We start from the raw sequence: 16,583 nt of genomic DNA on the forward strand, positions 1-16,583 counted from the left end.
TATGGCTCAGACTAGCAGGGGCATTACTGGGGGGCAGAGGGCTATGGCTCAGACTAGCAGGGGCATTACTGGGGGGCAGAGGGCTATGGCTCAGACTAGCAGGGGCATTACTGGGGGCAGAGGGCTATGGCTGAGACTAGCAGGGGCATTACTGGGGGGCAGAGGGCTATGGCTCAGACTAGCAGGGTATTACTGGGGGGCAGAGGGCTATGGCTGAGACTAGCAGGGGTATTACTGGGGGGCAGAGGGCTATGGCTCAGACTAGCAGGGGCATTACTGGGGGGCAGAGGGCTATGGCTCAGACTAGCAGGGGCATTACTGGGGGGCAGAGGGCTATGGCTCAGACTAGCAGGGGTATTACTGGGGGGCAGAGGGCTATGGCTCAGACTAGCAGGGGTATTACTGGGGGGCAGAGGGCTATGGCTCAGACTAGCAGGGGTATTACTGGGGGGCAGAGGGCTATGGCTGAGACTAGCAGGGGCATTACTGGGGGGCAGAGGGCTATGGCTCAGACTAGCAGGGGTATTACTGGGGGGCAGAGGGCTATGGCTGAGACTAGCAGGGGTATTACTGGGGTGCAGAGGGCTATGGCTCAGACTAGCAGGGGCATTACTGGGGGGCAGAGGGCTATGGCTCAGACTAGCAGGGGTATTACTGGGGGGCAGAGGGCTATGGCTCAGACTAGCAGGGGTATTACTGGGGGGCAGAGGGCTATGGCTCAGACTAGCAGGGGTATTACTGGGGGGCAGAGGGCTATGGCTCAGACTAGCAGGGGCATTACTGGGGGGCAGAGGGCTATGGCTCAGACTAGCAGGGGCATTACTGGGGGGCAGAGGGCTATGGCTCAGACTAGCAGGGGCATTACTGGGGGGCAGAGGGCTATGGCTCAGACTAGCAGGGGCATTACTGGGGGCAGAGGGCTATGGCTCAGACTAGCAGGGGTATTACTGGGGGGCAGAGGGGGGCTATGGCTCAGACTAGCAGGGGTATTACTGGGGGGCAGATGGCTATGGCTCAGACTAGCAGGGGTATTACTGGGGGGCAGATGGCTATGGCTCAGACTAGCAGGGGCATTACTGGGGGGCAGAGGGCTATGGCTCAGACTAGCAGGGGTATTACTGGGGGCAGGGGGCTATGGCTCAGACTAACAGGGGCATTACTGGGGGGCAGATGGCTATGGCTCAGACTAGCAGGGGTATTACTGGGGGCAGAGGGCTATGGCTCAGACTAGCAGGGGTATTACTGGGGGGCAGATGGCTATGGCTCAGACTAGCAGGGGTATTACTGGGGGGCAGATGGCTATGGCTCAGACTAGCAGGGGTATTACTGGGGGGCAGAGGGCTATGGCTCAGACTAGCAGGGGTATTACTGGGGGGCAGAGGGCTATGGCTCAGAATAGCAGGGGTATTACTGGGGGCAGATGGCTATGGCTCAGACTAGCAGGGGTATTACTGGGGGGCAGAGGGCTATGGCTCAGACTAGCAGGGGTATTACTGGGGGGCAGAGGGCTATGGCTCAGACTAGCAGGGGTGTTACTGGGGGCAGAGGGCTATGGCTCAGACTAGCAGGGGTATTACTGGGGGCAGAGGGCTATGGCTCAGACTAGCAGGGGTATTACTGGGGGCAGAGGGCTATGGCTCAGACTAGCAGGGGCATTACTGGGGGGCAGAGGGCTATGGCTCAGACTAGCAGGGGTATTACTGGGGGGCAGAGGGCTATGGCTCAGACTAGCAGGGGTATTACTGGGGGCAGAGGGCTATGGCTCAGACTAGCAGGGGCATTACTGGGGGGCAGAGGGCTATGGCTCAGACTAACAGGGGTATTACTGGGGGGCAGAGGGGCTATGGCTCAGACTAGCAGGGGCATTACTGGGGGGCAGAGGGCTATGGCTCAGACTAGCAGGGGTATTACTGGGGGCAGAGGGCTATGGCTCAGACTAGCAGGGGTATTACTGGGGGGCAGAGGGCTATGGCTCAGACTAGCAGGGGTATTACTGGGGGGCAGAGGGCTATGGCTCAGACTAACAGGGGTATTACTGGGGGGCAGAGGGCTATGACTCAGACTAGCAGGGGCATTACTGGGGGGCAGAGGGCTATGGCTCAGACTAGCAGGGGTATTACTGGGGGGCAGAGGGCTATGGCTCAGACTAGCAGGGGTATTACTGGGGGCAGAGGGCTATGGCTCAGACTAGCAGGGGTATTACTGGGGGGCAGAGGGCTATGGCTCAGACTAGCAGGGGCATTACTGGGGGGCAGAGGGCTATGGCTCAGACTAACAGGGGTATTACTGGGGGGCAGAGGGCTATGACTCAGACTAGCAGGGGCATTACTGGGGGGCAGAGGGCTATGGCTCAGACTAGCAGGGGTATTACTGGGGGGCAGAGGGCTATGGCTCAGACTAGCAGGGGTATTACTGGGGGCAGAGGGCTATGGCTCAGACTAGCAGGGGCATTACTGGGGGCAGAGGGCTATGGCTCAGACTAGCAGGGGTATTACTGGGGGGCAGAGGGCTATGGCTCAGACTAGCAGGGGTATTACTGGGGGGTAGAGGGCTATGGCTCAGACTAGCAGGGGTATTACTGGGGGGCAGAGGGCTATGGCTCAGACTAGCAGGGGTATTACTGGGGGGCAGAGGGCTATGGCTCAGACTAGCAGGGGTATTACTGGGGGGCAGAGGGCTATGGCTCAGAATAGCAGGGGTATTACTGGGGGGGCAGAGGGCTATGGCTCAGACTAGCAGGGGCATTACTGGGGGGCAGAGGGCTATGGCTCAGACTAGCAGGGGTATTACTGGGGGGCAGATGGCTATGGCTCAGACTAGCAGGGGCATTACTGGGGGCAGGGTATAGCTCAGACTAGCAGGGGTATTACTGGGGGCAGAGGGCTATGGCTCAGACTAGCAGGGGTATTACTGGGGGCAGAGGGCTATGGCTCAGACTAGCAGGGGTATTACTGGGGGGCAGAGGGCTATGGCTCAGACTAGCAGGGGTATTACTGGGGGGCAGAGGGCTATGGCTCAGACTAGCAGGGGTATTACTGGGGGGCAGAGGGCTATGGCTCAGACTAGCAGGGGTATTACTGGGGGGCAGAGGGCTATGGCTCAGACTAGCAGGGGTATTACTGGGGGGCAGAGGGCTATGGCTCAGACTAGCAGGGGCATTACTGGGGGGCAGAGGGCTATGGCTCAGACTAGCAGGGGCATTACTGGGGGGCAGAGGGCTATGGCTCAGACTAGCAGGGGTATTACTGGGGGGCAGAGGGCTATGGCTCAGACTAGCAGGGGTATTACTGGGGGGCAGAGGGCTATGGCTCAGACTAGCAGGGGCATTACTGGGGGGCAGAGGGCTATGGCTCAGACTAGCAGGGGCATTACTGGGGGGGCAGAGGGCTATGGCTGAGACTAGCAGGGGCATTACTGGGGGGCAGAGGGCTATGGCTCAGACTAGCAGGGGTATTACTGGGGGGCAGAGGGCTATGGCTGAGACTAGCAGGGGTATTACTGGGGGGCAGAGGGCTATGGCTCAGACTAGCAGGGGCATTACTGGGGGCAGAGGGCTATGGCTCAGACTAGCAGGGGCATTACTGGGGGGCAGAGGGCTATGGCTCAGACTAGCAGGGGTATTACTGGGGGGCAGAGGGCTATGGCTCAGACTAGCAGGGGTATTACTGGGGGGCAGAGGGCTATGGCTCAGACTAGCAGGGGTATTACTGGGGGGCAGAGGGCTATGGCTGAGACTAGCAGGGGCATTACTGGGGGGCAGAGGGCTATGGCTCAGACTAGCAGGGGTATTACTGGGGGGCAGAGGGCTATGGCTGAGACTAGCAGGGGTATTACTGGGGTGCAGAGGGCTATGGCTCAGACTAGCAGGGGCATTACTGGGGGGCAGAGGGCTATGGCTCAGACTAGCAGGGGTATTACTGGGGGGCAGAGGGCTATGGCTCAGACTAGCAGGGGTATTACTGGGGGGCAGAGGGCTATGGCTCAGACTAGCAGGGGTATTACTGGGGGGCAGAGGGCTATGGCTCAGACTAGCAGGGGCATTACTGGGGGGCAGAGGGCTATGGCTCAGACTAGCAGGGGCATTACTGGGGGGCAGAGGGCTATGGCTCAGACTAGCAGGGGCATTACTGGGGGGCAGAGGGCTATGGCTCAGACTAGCAGGGGCATTACTGGGGGCAGAGGGCTATGGCTCAGACTAGCAGGGGTATTACTGGGGGGCAGAGGGCTATGGCTCAGACTAGCAGGGGTATTACTGGGGGGCAGAGGGGGGCTATGGCTCAGACTAGCAGGGGTATTACTGGGGGGCAGATGGCTATGGCTCAGACTAGCAGGGGTATTACTGGGGGGCAGATGGCTATGGCTCAGACTAGCAGGGGCATTACTGGGGGGCAGAGGGCTATGGCTCAGACTAGCAGGGGTATTACTGGGGGGCAGGGGGCTATGGCTCAGACTAACAGGGGCATTACTGGGGGGCAGATGGCTATGGCTCAGACTAGCAGGGGTATTACTGGGGCAGAGGGCTATGGCTCAGACTAGCAGGGGTATTACTGGGGGGCAGATGGGCTATGGCTCAGACTAGCAGGGGTATTACTGGGGGGCAGATGGCTATGGCTCAGACTAGCAGGGGTATTACTGGGGGGCAGAGGGCTATGGCTCAGACTAGCAGGGGTATTACTGGGGGGCAGAGGGCTATGGCTCAGAATAGCAGGGGTATTACTGGGGGGCAGATGGCTATGGTCAGACTACAGGGTTACTGGGGGCAGGGCTATGGCTCAGACTAGCAGGGGTATTACTGGGGGGCAGAGGGCTATGGCTCAGACTAGCAGGGGTGTTACTGGGGGGGTGGCAGCAGGGTTGGGGGGCTATGGCTCAGACTAGCAGGGGTATTTATGGGGGGCAGAGGGCTATGGCTCAGACTAGCAGGGGCATTATGGGGGCAGAGGGCTATGGCTCAGACTAGCAGGGGTATTACTGGGGGCAGAGGGCTATGGCTCAGACTAGCAGGGGTATTACTGGGGGCAGAGGGCTATGCTCAGACTAGCAGGGCATTACTGGGGGGCAGAGGGCTATGGTCAGACTAACAGGGGTATTACTGGGGGGCAGAGGGCTATGGCTCAGACTAGCAGGGGATACTGGGGGGCAGAGGGCTATGGCTCAGACTAGCAGGGGTATTACTGGGGGGCAGAGGGCTATGGCTCAGACTAGCAGGGGTATTACTGGGGGGCAGAGGGCTATGGCTCAGACTAGCAGGGGTATTACTGGGGGGCAGAGGGCTATGACTCAGACTAACAGGGGTCATTACTGGGGGGCAGAGGCTATGACTCAGGACTAGCAGGGGCATTACTGGGGGGCAGAGGGCTATGGCTCAGACTAGCAGGGGTATTACTGGGGGGCAGAGGGCTATGGCTCAGACTAGCAGGGGTATTACTGGGGGCAGAGGGCTATGGCTCAGACTAGCAGGGGTATTACTGGGGGGCAGAGGGCTATGGCTCAGACTAGCAGGGGCATTACTGGGGGGCAGAGGGCTATGGCTCAGACTAACAGGGGTATTACTGGGGGGCAGAGGGCTATGACTCAGACTAGCAGGGGCATTACTGGGGGGCAGAGGGCTATGGCTCAGACTAGCAGGGGTATTACTGGGGGGCAGAGGGCTATGGCTCAGACTAGCAGGGGTATTACTGGGGGCAGAGGGCTATGGCTCAGACTAGCAGGGGCATTACTGGGGGGCAGAGGGCTATGGCTCAGACTAGCAGGGGTATTACTGGGGGGCAGAGGGCTATGGCTCAGACTAGCAGGGGTATTACTGGGGGGTAGAGGGCTATGGCTCAGACTAGCAGGGGTATTACTGGGGGGCAGAGGGCTATGGCTCAGACTAGCAGGGGTATTACTGGGGGGCAGAGGGCTATGGCTCAGACTAGCAGGGGTATTACTGGGGGGCAGAGGGCTATGGCTCAGAATAGCAGGGGTATTACTGGGGGGCAGAGGGCTATGGCTCAGACTAGCAGGGGCATTACTGGGGGGCAGAGGGCTATGGCTCAGACTAGCAGGGGTATTACTGGGGGGCAGATGGCTATGGCTCAGACTAGCAGGGGCATTACTGGGGGGCAGAGGGCTATAGCTCAGACTAGCAGGGGTATTACTGGGGGGCTGGCCGACAGCAGGGTTACGGGGGGCTATGGCTCAGACTAGCAGGGGTATTACTGGGGGGCAGAGGGCTATGGCTCAGACTAGCAGGGGTATTACTGGGGGGCAGAGGGCTATGGCTCAGACTAGCAGGGGTATTACTGGGGGGCAGAGGGCTATGGCTCAGACTAGCAGGGGTATTACTGGGGGGCAGAGGGCTATGGCTCAGACTAGCAGGGGTATTACTGGGGGGCAGAGGGCTATGGCTCAGACTAGCAGGGGCATTACTGGGGGGCAGAGGGCTATGGCTCAGACTAGCAGGGGCATTACTGGGGGGCAGAGGGCTATGGCTCAGACTAGCAGGGGTATTACTGGGGGGCAGAGGGCTATGGCTCAGACTAGCAGGGGTATTACTGGGGGGCAGAGGGCTATGGCTCAGACTAGCAGGGGTATTACTGGGGGGCAGAGGGCTATGGCTCAGACTAGCAGGGGTATTACTGGGGGGCAGGGGGCTATGGCTCAGAATAGCAGGGGCATTACTGGGGGGCAGAGGGCTATGGCTCAGACTAGCAGGGGTATTACTGGGGGGCAGAGGGCTGTGACTCAGAATAGCAGGGGTATTACTGGGGGGCAGAGGGCTATGGCTCAGACTAGCAGGGGTATTACTGGGGGGCAGAGGGCTGTGACTCAGAATAGCAGGGGTATTACTGGGGGGCAGAGGGCTATGGCTCAGACTAGCAGGGGTATTACTGGGGGGCAGAGGGCTGTGACTCAGAATAGCAGGGGTATTACTGGGGGACTTACCCCCAAGCCGGGTACTATGGAGCATTATTTGGGACTGCAGGGTGTTGTGGGTAAATGAAAGGGTCCCATTCTGCCCTCACCCCCACAGTGGAATAAAGTAGAAGGTTCTGTTTTGGGGTCCCTTTGTGCATTTTCTGGGCAGGGTGGTTAACCCCCTCTACGCTGTGCCCATGCCAGCCCTCTGCAGTACAGATTTCCCAGCATCCCGTTGGCAGGGGACACGCTGAGTCACTGGGGCTGTTTCCAAATCTCCCATTTGTCCTATTAGGAAATGACTGTGTGCAGCGTGGGATTGTGGGATACGTGGGTCTCAGAGCAGCTACTGAGGGGTTAATGTCAGAGAAGGAGGGGCTCCGGCCTCCCACCTGTTACTGCTCTGCTGAAACTGCCTGTCCAGGGATGCTGGGAATTGTAGTCCAACAACTTATATTGGCTGGAACTGCCTGTTCCCCAAAGGATGGGGGGGAGGGGTTTACCTTCCATTAACTCTTTGTGTGCTGGGCCAAATTCTGGCTCTTATGGGAGGTACTGAGCTTAACCCTTCAGTTACACACTGCCTCTTTCTCTCTGAACAATTAACTCTTTCCAGCCCGTGTGAGTCAGAGATTAGATTGTGATGCCCATCTCTGTATGGAACGCTGTACAGTCTGCAGCGGGACATTGATATATTCAGTCTATACAACACACAGTCCAACCTGCAGGAGGTGCCCTGGATGGGAGTTTAACATAAGAGTGGAAGCTCACAGGTCCAGGGCCCCACCTCCCAAGCTCTCTGTGCTCTGATTGGTAGACAGCAAGGGGAAATCGCAGTTTTGGTTCCGTGTGGTTCACCCCATAGAAACCAATGGAACCTATTTTAGCTCTGGCAGCTATAAGTGTCTAATGTGCCATGGCAACTGCCCTCATCCTTACGTATTCTGCTTGGGGGTGTACCCTTAGCTCCACTGTGCCCCTCCCTATATATAATAAGGTACTTGGTGTCTGTACAGCAGGACATTGGTTCCTCCATCACCTGAGCCCAACCAGCTGCCCAATGCCCTGCTCCCCAGGGGCAATACCTCCTGTAGTGCTGGTAGTTACAGCCGGCAGCCTTAGCAACCGGTCCAGCACGTATCACTCGCTGCTCTTTTGGTTTAGCCAAGGCTGCTGGGAGTTGCAACTGGAGCTTGGGGGTCCCAGTGAATTGTAACCAGTGGAATGACCCTCTCCCAATAACCAGACCATTCACCCCCAATAACCAGACCATTCACCCCCAATAACCAGACCATTCACCCCCAATAACCAGCAGAGTTTTTTAGTGGTTGCCGGTCCGTTAGCCGTTATTATTGGGCTAATGATGTGACTCCCAGTGTGGGAAACCAGAGCTCAGTCTGATCTGCCAGAAATAAAATTATATGCACTGACCAATCGCATCAGACTGAAATGAAACCATCGCCACTTCTCTTTGTGCTCGCTAGGAACAGGGCTCCACCCCCTTAGGCTCACAGGGTCATTAGTGTCATGCAACCCGCCCCCCCCCAATAACCTGAAGTAAAGTGATGGAATCGGGGAGTTGAAGTCCCTCAGCTTCTCATCACCTACAGAACGCAGAGGGACCCCATGTTGCCATGCAACAAGGTTTGGGGGCGGCTGCGTGACACTGAGGGGCAGGAACTGGTCCCAGTGAGCACAGAGACAGAGCAATATGGCTTCCTTGTATATGTGTTTATTTCTGCCCGCCATCTCTGCACCTTCTTCTACATAACCCAACTGAATGAACTCAGGGGTTTATTTTCCCTTTAATGCTTTAGTGCCCCGTGCCTTTGCATTCCTTAACACAGCAGGGCATATTGGTGGGTGCTGGGCCCCCCTCTATACACAGGAACTGCACTGACTGGCGCCACCAAGTGCCCGGGAGGGATATACACACACAGCTCCCAATCCCAAATTCATCTCTAACATCTCTGGTCACTTCTAAACACCATCATTTATTATAGGGGGTAAATTTTGACCCCGGGGGGCACAAGTGCAACAGCACTAGGGGGTGCAAGAGTGCTCTGACTAATGCAGTTAGATAGACCATTGTGGCCATTTTGTACTGCGCCACTGCCCCATTGTGTGATAAGGAAATGAAGGCTCAGACCTCATCATATCTGTCCAATCTCTTTCCTCTTCAAATGCACTTATTAACCCTATATGGTGAAGAACCAAAACATAGTAACATAGTAAGTTTGGTTGAAAAAAGACGTACATCCATCACGTTCAACCATAATGCCTATATATAACCTGCCTAAGTGCCAGCTGAGCCAGAGGAAGGCAAAAACCCCATCTGAAGCGTCTCAGCCCTCTCTGTTCCTTCCATGGCTCCGACCTCTTCATGTCATTTCAACCATCTCTGTTCCTTCCAAAAAACCCTCAATAATTATATGTATGTTGAAGGACCAAAAGCTCAAACATCCCCATTGCATCTCAGCCATCTCTGTCCTTTCTAAAGACTCTCAATAACTCTGTATGTTGAAGGACCAAAAGCTCAGACATCCCCATTGCATCTCAGCCATCTCTGTTCCTTCTAAAGACTCTCAATAACTCTGTATGTTGAAGGACCAAAAGCTCAGACATCCCCATTGCATCTCAGCCATCTCTGTTCCTTCTAAAGACTCTCAATAACTCTGTATGTTGAAGGACCAAAAGCTCAGACATCCCCATTGCATCTCAGCCATCTCTGTTCCTTCTAAAGACTCTCAATAACTCTGTATGTTGAAGGACCAAAAGCTCAGACATCCCCATTGCATCTCAGCCATCTCTGTCCCTTCTAAAGACTCTCAATAACTCTGTATGTTGAAGGACCAAAAGCTCAGACATCCCCATTGCATCTCAGCCATCTCTGTTCCTTCTAAAGACTCTCAATAACTCTGTATGGTGAAGGACCAAAAGCTCAAACATCCCCATTGCATCTCAGCCATCTCTGTTCCTTCTAAAGACTCTCAATAACTCTGTATGTTGAAGGACCAAAAGCTCAGACATCCTCATTGTATCTCAGCCATCTCTGTCCCTTCCTTCCAAAGGCCCTCAATAATCCTCTATGGTGAAGAACTGAAGTCTCAGACCTCCCCATTTCATCTCATCTATCTGTGTCCCTTCCAGAGACCCTCAATAACCCTGTATGGTGAAGAACCAGAAGCCTAGACCTCTTCATTTTATTCAATTTCATCTTTCCCATCTTTGTCCCTTCCAAAGACCCTCATTCACCCTACATGGCAAAGAACTTGAAGCTCAGACCTTATTTCACATCACCCATCCCTATACTGCTCAGTAAACCTCTATGGTGAAGAACCCAGAGCTCAGACCTTCTCATTTCATCTCTTCTATTGCTTCCCTTCCAAAGACCCTCAAAAAAGCTACATGGTGAAGCACCATTGGCTCAGACCACTTCATTTTGCTTCACCAATCCCATCAATATTAATGTATTATAAAGATCTGTGAGTCCAGATTTGATCATTTTGTGCCTCCTATCTACATTCTCCATTGCAAGAGTCTCAAGAGTAATGGAGTGTTTTTCTGTTCTCTGTTCTCCACCTTAGATCTTCAAATCTCATTGTCTTCTCCCTGTCTTTCCCTCCTATTGGTCACTCGCGCCAGGCCACCAGGAACCTATAGAATGAAGACTGCACTGTTGACACTGCTGACTTGTTATTTCATCTTCATGGCTCATGTGGGATGCCGGCCATTTGACAGAAGTATTTTTGATGGCCCTCAGCTCGGGTTAAATGGGCTGCTGAGTGATGAAAATCCACAGGCCCTCCTGTACTTTCTAAAGGAAAAGATCCAAAGAGAGATGGAAAGAGGAGACCCTCAGATTCAGCTCCGGCTCAGCAAGAGTTCCCTCTCCTCGGGGCGTCAGGATTTAGTTTCTGCCCTCAGCGTCCTGCAGACGGCATTCCAGGAGGGCATCCCAGATGAGTCCACCAGGGGCTTCTTGGAAGCATTTTCTGACCGCTTGAAGAGAGAGGACCCACCTATCTCCATTGACCTGACCTTCCACATTCTCAGGCAGATGATAGAGATTGCCAAAACCCAAAACCAGAAGCATCAGGCTGAACAGAATCGAATTATTTTTGACTCTGTGGGGAAGTGACCCCAGGAGGGACCATGGACACAATCCTGAGCCAAAGCTCCCTCTCTTGCTTCTCCTCCAACGTGGGACAACCCCATTGCTGAGACTTGTGCGCACACAGGAGAGCACCAGTGGACTCATGGGAGCAAGAGGGAGGGTTTGACAAGGTGTAAATATTCGTTGTACATGTCACAAGTCATACGTTGCTGAAAGTTGAGCATTTAATTGACTAACTGACCTTAAGGCCTTTACCCCAACCTCCTCTCCAACACTTGTGGTAATTTAGGCCCTCTCCACCAGTCTCCATAGACCTTGGCACAGTAATTGCCTTCCATTCTCCTTCACACCCCCCAAGGAGCTTTTCTCCATCAATCAAGCTGATGACCTCTCTTCCCTTGTCTGTAGGCTTCTCCTCCATCCTAATTCGGATCTTTCCTCCATCTTTCTGAGGACATATCCCCCAAGTAAAAAAACATGGAGACCCAGTGGTTCTGTCATTTGAGGCTTCTTGCCATTCTCATCTCATTGATCACCTTATTGATCTACTAGATATGTTGGGTCTGACTGGCTGCGAGCAGCTGTTGCTGAGGTACCAGAAGTGAGGAAACTAGGAGGACTTGCCAAAGCCAATTATATGATGGCTGAGGGGCACATTTGCACCAATGAGCTGTCTGTCTAGTTTCCCAGACTCCCCTGCTGTACTCAGTGACCCATGCCCTGTAGAATACGCTGTAGGGGGAGATGACCATTGTGGGTCTTTCTATTACAAGATCCATTTTAAGGGTTTTGTTAGAGACGGGTGACAGGTGCCAGTGTGAACAATAAAGATAATGATGTTTCGCATCTTCTGGCAAATTGGTGTTGTTTATTCATCACGTGGCCCCTAGAATGTTCTACAAAAACTTCTCTATATCCCTCTACACTGGGCCCAAACAAGAAAAGTGCACTGACCTATCTCTGGCCTCAAAGGTGGGACCCAACCGCACTGAGTCTGTCACTGGCCTATAAGGCGGGACCCGCTTACTGAGTCTGTCACTGACCTATAAGGCGGGACCCGCTTACTGAGTCTGTCACTGCCCTATAAGGCGGGACCCGCTTACTGAGTCTGTCACTGCCCTATAAGGCGGGACCCGCTTACTGAGTCTGTCACTGACCTATAAGGCGGGACCCGCTTACTGAGTCTGTCACTGGCCTATAAGGCGGGACCCGCTTACTGAGTCTGTCACTGGCCTATAAGGCGGGACCCGCTTACTGAGTCTGTCACTGCCCTATAAGGCGGGACCCGCTTACTGAGCCTGTCACTGACCTATAAGGCGGGACCCGCTTACTGAGTCTGTCACTGACCTATAAGGCGGGACCCGCTTACTGAGCCTGTCACTGACCTATAAGGCGGGACCCGCTTACTGAGCCTGTCACTGACCTATAAGGCGGGACCCGCTTACTGAGTCTGTCACTGACCTATAAGGCGGGACCCGCTTACTGAGTCTGTCACTGACCTATAAGGCGGGACCCGCATACTGAGTCTGTCACTGACCTATAAGGCGGGACCCGCTTACTGAGTCTGTCACTGACCTATAAGGCGGGACCCGCTTACTGAGTCTGTCACTGACCTATAAGGCGGGACCCGCTTACTGAGCCTGTCACTGACCTATAAGGCGGGACCCGCTTACTGAGCCTGTCACTGACCTATAAGGCGGGACCCGCATACTGAGTCTGTCACTGACCTATAAGGCGGGACCCGCTTACTGAGCCTGTCACTGACCTATAAGGCGGGACCCGCTTACTGAGCCTGTCACTGACCTATAAGGCGGGACCCGCTTACTGAGCCTGTCACTGACCTATAAGGCGGGACCCGCTTACTGAGTCTGTCACTGACCTATAAGGCGGGACCCGCATACTGAGCCTGTCACTGCCCTATAAGGCGGGACCCGCTTACTGAGCCTGTCACTGACCTATAAGCGGGGACCGCTTACTGAGCCTGTCACTGACCTATAAGGCGGGACCCGCTTACTGAGCCTGTCACTGACCTATAAGGCGGGACCCGCTTACTGAGCCTGCTAAGGCCCGCTCTGGTCACTGACCTATAAGGCGGACCCGCTTACTGAGTCTGTCACTGACCTATAAGGCGGGACCCGCTTACTGAGTCTGTCACTGACCTATAAGGCGGGACCCGCTTACTGAGCCTGTCACTGACCTATAAGGCGGGACCCGCTTACTGAGTCTGTCACTGACCTATAAGGCGGGACCCGCTTACTGAGCCTGTCACTGACCTATAAGGCGGGACCCGCTTACTGAGCCTGTCACTGACCTATAAGGCGGGACCCGCTTACTGAGCCTGTCACTGACCTATAAGGCGGGACCCGCTTACTGAGCCTGTCACTGACCTATAAGGCGGGACCCGCTTACTGAGTCTGTCACTGACCTATAAGCGCGGGACCCGCATACTGAGCCTGTCACTGACCTATAAGGCGGGACCCGCTTACTGAGCCTGTCACTGACCTATAAGGCGGGACCCGCTTACTGAGCCTGTCACTGGACCTATAAGGCGGGACCCGCTTACTGAGGCCTGTCACTGACCTATAAGGCGGGACCCGCTTACTGAGTCTGTCACTGACCTATAAGGCGGGACCCGCTTACTGAGTCTGTCACTGACCTATAAGGCGGGACCCGCTTACTGAGCCTGTCACTGACCTATAAGGCGGGACCCGCTTACTGAGTCTGTCACTGACCTATAAGGCGGGACCCGCTTACTGAGTCTGTCACTGACCTATAAGGCGGGGACCCGCTTACTGAGTCTGTCACTGGCCTATAAGGCGGGACCCGCTTACTGAGTCTGTCACTGACCTATAAGGCGGGACCCGCTTACTGAGTCTGTCACTGACCTATAAGGCGGGACCCGCATACTGAGTCTGTCACTGACCTATAAGGCGGGACCCGCTTACTGAGTCTGTCACTGACCTATAAGGCGGGACCCGCTTACTGAGTCTGTCACTGACCTATAAGGCGGGACCCGCTTACTGAGCCTGTCACTGACCTATAAGGCGGGACCCGCTTACTGAGCCTGTCACTGACCTATAAGGCGGGACCCGCATACTGAGTCTGTCACTGGCCTATAAGGCGGGACCCGCATACTGAGTCTGTCACTGACCTATAAGGCGGGACCCGCTTACTGAGCCTGTCACTGGCCTATAAGCCCGCTTACTGAGCCTGTCACTGGCCTATAAGGCGGGACCCGCTTACTGAGTCTGTCACTGCCCTATAAGGCGGGACCCGCTTACTGAGCCTGTCACTGACCTATAAGGCGGGACCCGCTTACTGAGCCTGTCACTGACCTATAAGGCGGGACCCGCTTACTGAGCCTGTCACTGACCTATAAGGCGGGACCCGCTTACTGAGTCTGTCACTGACCTATAAGGCGGGACCCGCTTACTGAGCCTGTCCTGACCTATAAGGCGGGACCCGCTTACTGAGTCTGTCACTGACCTATAAGGCGGGACCCGCTTACTGAGCCTGTCACTGACCTATAAGGCGGGACCCGCTTACTGAGTCTGTCACTGACCTATAAGGCGGGACCCGCTTACTGAGCCTGTCACTGACCTATAAGGCGGGACCCGCTTACTGAGTCTGTCACTGACCTATAAGCGGACCCGCTTACTGAGTCTGTCACTGACCTATAAGGCGGGACCCGCTTACTGAGTCTGTCACTGACCTATAAGGCGGGACCCGCTTACTGAGCCTGTCACTGACCTATAAGGCGGGACCCGCTTACTGAGTCTGTCACTGACCTATAAGGCGGGACCCGCTTACTGAGTCTGTCACTGCCCTATAAGGCGGGACCCGCTTACTGAGTCTGTCACTGACCTATAAGGGCGGGACCCGCTTACTGAGTCTGTCACTGACCTATAAGGCGGGACCCGCTTACTGAGCCTGTCACTGACCTATAAGGCGGGACCCGCTTACTGAGCCTGTCACTGACCTATAAGGCGGACCCGCTTACTGAGTCTGTCACTGACCTATAAGGCGGGACCCGCTTACTGAGCCTGTCACTGACCTATAAGGCGGGACCCGCTTACTGAGTCTGTCACTGACCTATAAGGCGGGACCCGCTTACTGAGCCTGTCACTGACCTATAAGGCGGGACCCGCTTACTGAGCCTGTCACTGACCTATAAGGCGGGACCCGCTTACTGAGCCTGTCACTGACCTATAAGGCGGGACCCGCTTACTGAGCCTGTCACTGACCTATAAGGCGGGACCCGCTTACTGAGCCTGTCACTGACCTATAAGCTCAGGAATAACCCCACTGGGAGTGACTAATAACACTACAGTACAAGGGGCCACACTGAGACCCGGAGAGAGAGGAATAACCCCACTGGGCAGTGACTCTGCATTTGGCCCCATTTGTGGCCCTTTGCCCCCAGGACGTAGCGTCGCTCTCTCTCCTGAGAGACATGGGGGGCACGTGGCACCCGCAGCCCCCCCCCCCAGCTCCACTGGCTGCCTGATGTGCCAAACAGTTTCTGGGAAATATGCAAATGCTCTGGGCACTGGGACTGATTTGCATATTTCCCACAACCCTCTGTTCCTTAGCTATTGCCAAGCAGCTGTTGGATATGGGTGCAGTTTCTGTGCCACATCATGCTGGGGGGCTGCCCTACTCAGTGTGGGCAGTGGCGCCAGCAAGTCCCTGGGCACCTACTCCGGCAGCCCCTGGGGCCCGTCTCTCAGTAAGTGTGAGTGGAATCAAGCAGAGTGTTCTGTGTCCCTGAGCCGGGGAGGTCACTGAGAAATGGGGGCTAAAGTGATTAGTGCGTGACGCACACATTGCCCCGTGCCCCCCGCTCACCCCCACTGGATTGATAGGGCGGCTCATGGAGTGTGACAGGGATTGATGGGGCCCCGACAGACTGACAGATTAATGTCACATTTAGCTTGGAGAGAGCGCAGACTGCATGTTTGGGTTGGCTGTAATCTCGTTATTCGGCACGACAGTCACATATAAATCAGTTCTCAGCCTGAAGCACTGGGGGCACCGGGGGCACTGGGGGCACCGGGGGCTGCACCAAGGGAAATGAGGGGCTACATTGTGCCCCCCAGTCTGTGCTCCCCCTGCAGAGATCCAGAGGGGCACAGAATTTGGGGTTTACACTAGAAGAGACAAACACTGGGCCAGTGGTTCTGGTCCCACTTCCCCCCAGTACTTTCTGGATATAAGTGTCACATTTTGTAACTTTCTGGATAACAGATCCCACAATAATGAGGATTTCAGCTGCCATGGGGGGGATATAGGAATCTCCCACAATCCCATGTGCTACCTTGGGGGCGGGGTTAAGGAGACATGTGACACAAAGACAAATGAATACTCAGAGGCGGAATCGGGAGGAGGAAATTCTATTTGGAGCCAAATGTACAAAAAAATCAAATTGCAGAAAACAAGAAGCAGGAGGAATCTGGGGGTCCCTGGGGGGCAGCTCTGGGGGTCCCTGGGGGGCAGCTCTGGGGGTCCCTGGGGGGCAGCTCTGGGGGTCCCTGGGGGGCAGCTCTGGGGGGCAACTCTGGGGGGC

The 16,583-nt window shown here is 55.3% G+C and overlaps 1 protein-coding gene across 1 annotated transcript; it reads left to right on the top strand.

The window, feature by feature from the left end:
• Positions 1-9,218: 9,218 nt before the first annotated feature.
• ucn (urocortin) lies at positions 9,219-11,833 on the top strand. Its single transcript, XM_031901943.1, has one exon. The coding sequence runs from the start codon at positions 10,565-10,567 to the stop codon at positions 11,039-11,041; it is 477 nt and encodes a 158-aa protein (XP_031757803.1). The 5' UTR covers positions 9,219-10,564; the 3' UTR covers positions 11,042-11,833.
• Positions 11,834-16,583: the final 4,750 nt, after the last annotated feature.

The sequence above is a fragment of the Xenopus tropicalis genome, chromosome 5, assembly GCF_000004195.4.
Source record: "Xenopus tropicalis strain Nigerian chromosome 5, UCB_Xtro_10.0, whole genome shotgun sequence".
Lineage (NCBI taxonomy): Eukaryota > Metazoa > Chordata > Amphibia > Anura > Pipidae > Xenopus > Xenopus tropicalis.